This window comes from Chelonia mydas, chromosome 4 (assembly GCF_015237465.2).
Source record: "Chelonia mydas isolate rCheMyd1 chromosome 4, rCheMyd1.pri.v2, whole genome shotgun sequence".
Classification (NCBI taxonomy): Eukaryota; Metazoa; Chordata; order Testudines; family Cheloniidae; genus Chelonia; species Chelonia mydas.
The window spans coordinates 33,510,095-33,516,094 of NC_057852.1; the positions used below are offsets into that span (position 1 = coordinate 33,510,095).

Sequence of the window (6,000 nt, forward strand, 5' to 3'; positions counted from 1 at the left end):
TCAGGCTTTGGTTTCAGCCCTGGGTGGCGAGGCTCAGAGCCCCGTGCTTCTGCCCCATTAGGTGGGGCTTTGGGTTTCTGCCCTGGGCCCCAGAAAGTCTAATGCTGGTCCTGCTTGGTGGACTCCGTGAAATCTGCTTGTGACCTCCAAGGGGACCCCGGACCTCTGTTTGAGAACCACTGGTCTAGCACATCTTACTCCTAATGCTGTGCTGAAACAAGGAGACGCAATTCCTCCCTTGATATGGATTTGAATAACGCTTCTCTTCTTGCAGTGACTGGAATTCGGGGTTTGTCTTCTAAGAAATGGTTTGGGAAACAAACTTGAAAGCTCAACAGTCTAGAAGTTTTGGGTCCCTACTTACATTCATTTGTTAACTTATTTTTGCTTTCAACCAAGACACATTTGAAATTACCACTCATATCTAAAATTCTAAATAAGTAATGTATAAAATATGGTGGTTTTGCATACAGTCACATTACCCTTTTATGAATACTCATGATTAAAAGCATTAGTACATTTCTGTCACCTTGCAAAGTACTGATCCAGGAGCTAAATTATATATTAATCCCTTATCGCATCAGGAGACAGTGGAACATAACACACGTTGCTGGAGCTAAGTGTGTAAACATCAAAATGAACTGTCCTGGGTTTTTGTAAAACGGAAGCAGATCAAAATATTACACTAAATAGCTGGCTCTTGAAGTGAAAATAATACCTTGAGGGGCTGGTGTTCTACTGAAATATCTTTTATTCCTGTTTTTTCCCTCCCCCCAGAGTAAATGGACAGTATATTATGGAAGGACTCGCATCCAGCTTCCTCTTCACAATGGGAGGCTTAGGCTTCATAATTCTGGACCGATCCAATGCACCAAATATCCCAAAGCTCAATAGATTTCTGTTGCTTTTTATTGGATTTGTCAGCGTCCTGTTGAGCTTCTTCATGGCAAGAGTTTTCATGCGGATGAAATTGCCGTAAGTTGTTTAGGACATTTCATGCTGTTCTCCCCTCCCTTTCTGTTACTGATGAGCAGGGATCCTAGTTTTGTGATAAATCACAGATTTGTATGGTTTTTTTCCACAATTAAAGTGGAATGCTGAACTTCAGTTTCCCTAGCCACTATAAATATAGGTATCAGTTGAACACAATGTTTTATTGGTATATTAACATTTTTGGAGCAAGTTCAAAGCCTTCCAGTGACATCAATCATTATAATAAAATAAAATTAATAGAATTACAATTTGTATTTCTTACAAATACCAAATATTTGTCTGCTTTCTATATTTTCAGAAAAAAAATTTTAACGCACAAAATAAAAAGCAAAAATTGCTTTTCTATTAACTTTACTCACTTTCTGAGTTAGTCCTGGAGGCTGAAATTTGAGATGCATTAAAATACAAACCCCTATAAGTCACTTAGTAACCTCTATATGCCAAAGCAGTGTATTGGAGTGTGTTTAGCTATGTACAGTTTATCCGAGCCTCCATTATCTGGCTGTCTGTACTAACTGAACCACCAGCCACCCAGGGCTGACTGTGGTAAGGGCTTGGGCGGTCAGCGCATTCAAAAATCAACCACAAGAGGGAGAGGTTGTGCCCATTGAATAAGTGGCAATGGTACTTTCATCAGTAAAATTTAGTTAATACATTTTAGTTTTTACATTTTGTGAAAAAATGAAAGAATCTCTGTAAAAATGCAAATTCCATGTTTTTCTGTGGCAAACTGATTTCTAGGATCCCAGCTAAGTTTACAAAGTACTACATATGAAGCAAAGATAAGTTATATTTAAAAAAAAAATTGGTGTAGATTAAACACTCACAGCTTTGCTTTAAGGTGTTTTAGTTAAAATTGGAATGTGCCCTCTTTAGTGAGGTGTAAATGTTTTTGGGTCTGCCCATTCTGAGACATCAAGTTGTTGTGCGGGGAGGTAACAAGCTCCCTGTCAGAAATCATAGCTACAATACAGTTTGATTCTAGACTGGATGGGTTGGATTTTGAGGAAAGATTAAAAGACTTAATCTATACAGGTTGGCTAAAATCCAGCACAGGCTTTAGAGAGAAGCATAAATAGGTAAGCATTGGGAGGATGGGAGATGAATTAGGGGTATAACAAGGTGAAAATTAAGAAGAAGGAAAACTGAGGCTATCTGGAAAATTGTTCTACAGCCTGTGAAAAATCTTCCAAGGAAGGTAGAGTAGATTTAGTTCTTGCATGTACTGACAGGGCTTTCGAGCTTCTTGATTCTGTGTTTTCCAGTCTATTCAGTAGCTTATAATGAATTATTTTATTTTTGCTGCCTGCCTGCCTCTTTTCCTTCCCTCCCACTTCTCAACCCCACTGTGACCTCTAGAGCTGCCAACAGCAGCAGTTTCTTTGAGGGCCACTGCTAAAACCACTCCATGAATTAACTGGCAGGGGATGTTTCTGGTTTGTTTTTGTTGTTTTTTTTAAAATAATGATATGGTCATTTTCCATTTCTTGGAGAGTCACTAAATCTCCTCTGCAATATAATTACTGGCCCATAAAATGAAAGTGTTGGGTTTCCTGGCAGTGTGTAGCAATTCAGCATAAAGCACCAGCATACAATAGATTTATTTTTTTAATCAAATGTGGCTGGTCTCAAGAGTTCGTGGTCATGTTAGAGAAACTCTAAAGAATAGGAAGGAAATCTTATAAGAATCATTTGCGGCTTGGACAGATGTTCTAACAATAACAAAGGTTTTACATGGTGTACTGACTTTGTATCATTTCAGTTAATTTCCTAGCACGCTTTTGTTCACTGATTATTTAATATTCAGGAATATCTTGCCTAAGGGAGAGTTTGTCACATATGAGTGCCAGATAACTTGCTAAATCCTTATTAATGAAAATACAAGACTTATCGGATACAGGACACAACACTGAATTTTACTTTTATTGAAAGGCAGGCAGTTCCTAAGTTACTCAAGGCACAGAAAAGCCTTTGTATTCTGGTGGTATTCAGTACATTGTTTTTGATTAATGTGGACATTATTCTTGTTTTTGTATCTGAGAACACAGGTTTAAAATCTAAATCATGATTCCCGTTGTTGTTTTAGTTATACTCACAACAATAGACTTACGCTGTCCCTTCTGTTTTTGCTCTGATTTTCAAACGCCCAAAATTGAGCTAGATGCCTTACAGAAACAAGTAAAGACAGTCGTTGCTCTGAAATGTTGTGGTTCAGACATGATTCAAGAAGTGAGAGCCATAGACCGACAAGGGGAAATTAGGGAAAGGAAGGACAAAGGTTGCAATAATATACAGCTACTCTGTAAGACGTGTGTCTTGGCCATTACTTTACCTTAGTTCATTGAAGAAGTGGAGGTTAGAGGAGACAGGAAAGGAGAAAAGTTGGGGCTCAATTGTACCAGTTTGGGCTGAATGATGTAGGATCTTGAAATTGATAGTCTGTTTGAGCAGCGCAAATGCAGAACCTTTCACAAAATGTAATAAAGGCTTCTAGAATTCATGATGGTAAAGACTAGGTTGAGAATAATAGACTAAATCTGTTCCAGTGATTATATCAAAGTAAAATGGGGGTGGAGGGTGGAGTGCTCAAGCTAGTCAGCAGAGCAGGTTCCTGTTTGAACCAGTCTCACCCTTGAATTTCTCAGTAAGTTTCTCTGCAGTTAATGGCACAAACACTAAGGCTAGGAAATGCTGGTATATGAAGGTGCCCTTTGGATTTGCTAGTATAGAAGTCCCTTGCCAGCCTGCTGGGATATCTTCTCAGGGCTACCTGGCTATAACTACCTACACCCAAGCACAGCTGCCATGATTCTCTTCCTGTAGATCCCTATCTACAGTAGGTAATAGTGTGCCAGCAAAGGAGAAACTTCCCAGACTACTACAAGTTGGTAAAAAGGAATGGAAGAAATTTCTTCCAAGGAATGTTTTACCGGATTCTTTATAAAATCCTTGTTAAAAACATTAACCCAATGTGATGGTTATTTGATGGACTTGAGAGGACTATAGTCCTCTCCAGATTACACTTCTGAAAGTTTTTGATCTTTAATATTCATCAAATGAAAATTTCCTTTTTGGTTAGAGAGGGTTTTGTTTTGTTTTGTTTTTTTGCTTAATAAACATAGAGTAGAACCCTCCATGGACATGAATGTGATGAAAGATCAGAAATAAAGACAGGATTTTAAGACCTATTTCAAATGACCAAAGATGCAGCCTTTTTTTAAGGACACAGAGTAGGTGTTTCCAATGTTCCAGCAGTGCCCAAAGTGTTTCCCACCATTACAGAGCTTGTTTGCATATGTTACCAGAACAACACCACAAAGATGCCAGTTTGAGCTTTATTATAAAATGTTAGAACTGTAAACTGAATTTGCATTTCTTTAAATTTTAGACAATTGCAGGGAGTAGCTATCTTAATTTTATACAGACCAACTCGAAACTTGTATTTAGAGAAGTTGATCTAGGGGCAACTGCAACTAGTTTCAACCACAAGCCAATGTTTGGAGTTCACCTTGGTGAAAAATCTGATTGTCAGCTAGTAAAACCAGATTTTTGGACCTGAGACCTAATTATAACTAGACTCCAGTTAATTAACCTAGAACAGAAAGAATCCTTGGATCCATACTTTATTGTATGGTTATTTCTGAACAGCTTTATCTCTTGGTCTTCTGTTTTTGAAAATTATATTCTTAAAAGAGGCTCTGGAATTGTGGAACTAAACTTCCATTAATATATCACATTCACCACAGGAATAGGTTGTGTGTTCTGGTGAAAATTTTGAATATGGAATAGACTCATTAAGTTTTAACTGAGTGGAAAGTTTCATAAGTATCCATTGACCATGTTTCTAGTGAAGGTCTATACCATAACATTATTTAAGGCTTGAACTGTCCATTTTAGCTAGCAATTTGTTGTTCCTGTTTGCTCATTAAGATTTTTTAATATATATAACTTTTTCAATTGTTTAAGTCTGACAAATCGGTACACTGGTAACCTGATATAGCTTTATTTTGAAAATTGTAATCTGTTCAGTTTAGGTGTGCTGTGCGCCTAACTTCTCTCTCTCAACTTTTATTTTGTCCTGCAGGGGATACTTGATGGGTTAGTGCCTTGTGTGATATATGCAAGCACAAAATGGATTTGCTTCTCTTCATGAAGAGCTTAAAAACAAGCAATCTATTAAAAAAAAAAAAATACTGTCCACCACAAGAAGACACAAGAAAGGTCTAGTTATGCGAATCAGCAAGTGCAAGAAGTGCTTCCAACTGTCTCCTTTCATTAATAAAAACCGTCATTACCCGTGGTTGGTGTATTTTTAAAACAGGGTTTTATCACTTGTCTATTTCTATCTTTAAAAAAGAAAAAGTTACTGAACTGTTACAAATTCATACCTAAAGTTAAGTATCTTGAAACAATTCACTATAAAATGTAAAACTGTTGTTTTTCCCCTTAACCTGACTGAGGTATTGGGCAGATGTTTTACAATTCCTGATTTTAAAGTGTGCAGCACTCTGGCCTTTATTCTGTGGCCTGCCCCGTACCACGTTTATACCTGGAGAGAAGTCTTTTGGTGATACTTTACTATCAAACACACTGTGTCTAGTGAAGTTATTTCTAAGGCACCTGTTGCCTTGATATTCATGGCAACACATTAACAAATCCAGATGTACACTGGATACAACACTGTGTGAGTGCATTTCTTTTTGGAAGAGTGTATGAAAGGAGCCAAATTAAACATGTTTTCTACTAAACCACTTGCATTTTGTGTGATTTCTAAAACAGTAATTTTTGCAAATTGTACACAGTCTATTCTATAGGTTCTGCGGTAACAATGCTACTACACAATGGTTGTTCACTTAATGTATCTTTTATTGGATAGTGATATTGTAAACTGCAGGGGGCAACTGTAGCTGTCTCTCCTAAGCTCACCAGAGCCTGCGGTTCTTCTCAGGCGTGCATTGTACCGAAATGGTGCACCATTGAATTACTTTGGAAGCTTCTGCTTCTGTT

General features: G+C 37.6%; 1 protein-coding gene across 2 annotated transcripts in view; it reads left to right on the forward strand.

Annotated features, from left to right (window-relative positions):
- Positions 1-5,741, forward strand: part of OSTC (oligosaccharyltransferase complex non-catalytic subunit) — a 12,804-nt gene extending 7,063 nt beyond the window's left edge. Inside the window, exons 3-4 of one of the 2 annotated variants that reach the window (XM_027833730.3) lie at positions 778-975; positions 5,078-5,741. In XM_027833730.3, coding sequence (XP_027689531.1) covers positions 778-975; positions 5,078-5,096 — 217 coding nt within the window. In that variant the 3' untranslated portion in view covers positions 5,097-5,741. The remainder of the gene's footprint in view (positions 1-777; positions 976-5,077) is intronic. The other variant, XM_037897024.2, reaches the window with a different exon arrangement.
- The last annotated feature ends 259 nt before the right edge of the window (positions 5,742-6,000 follow it).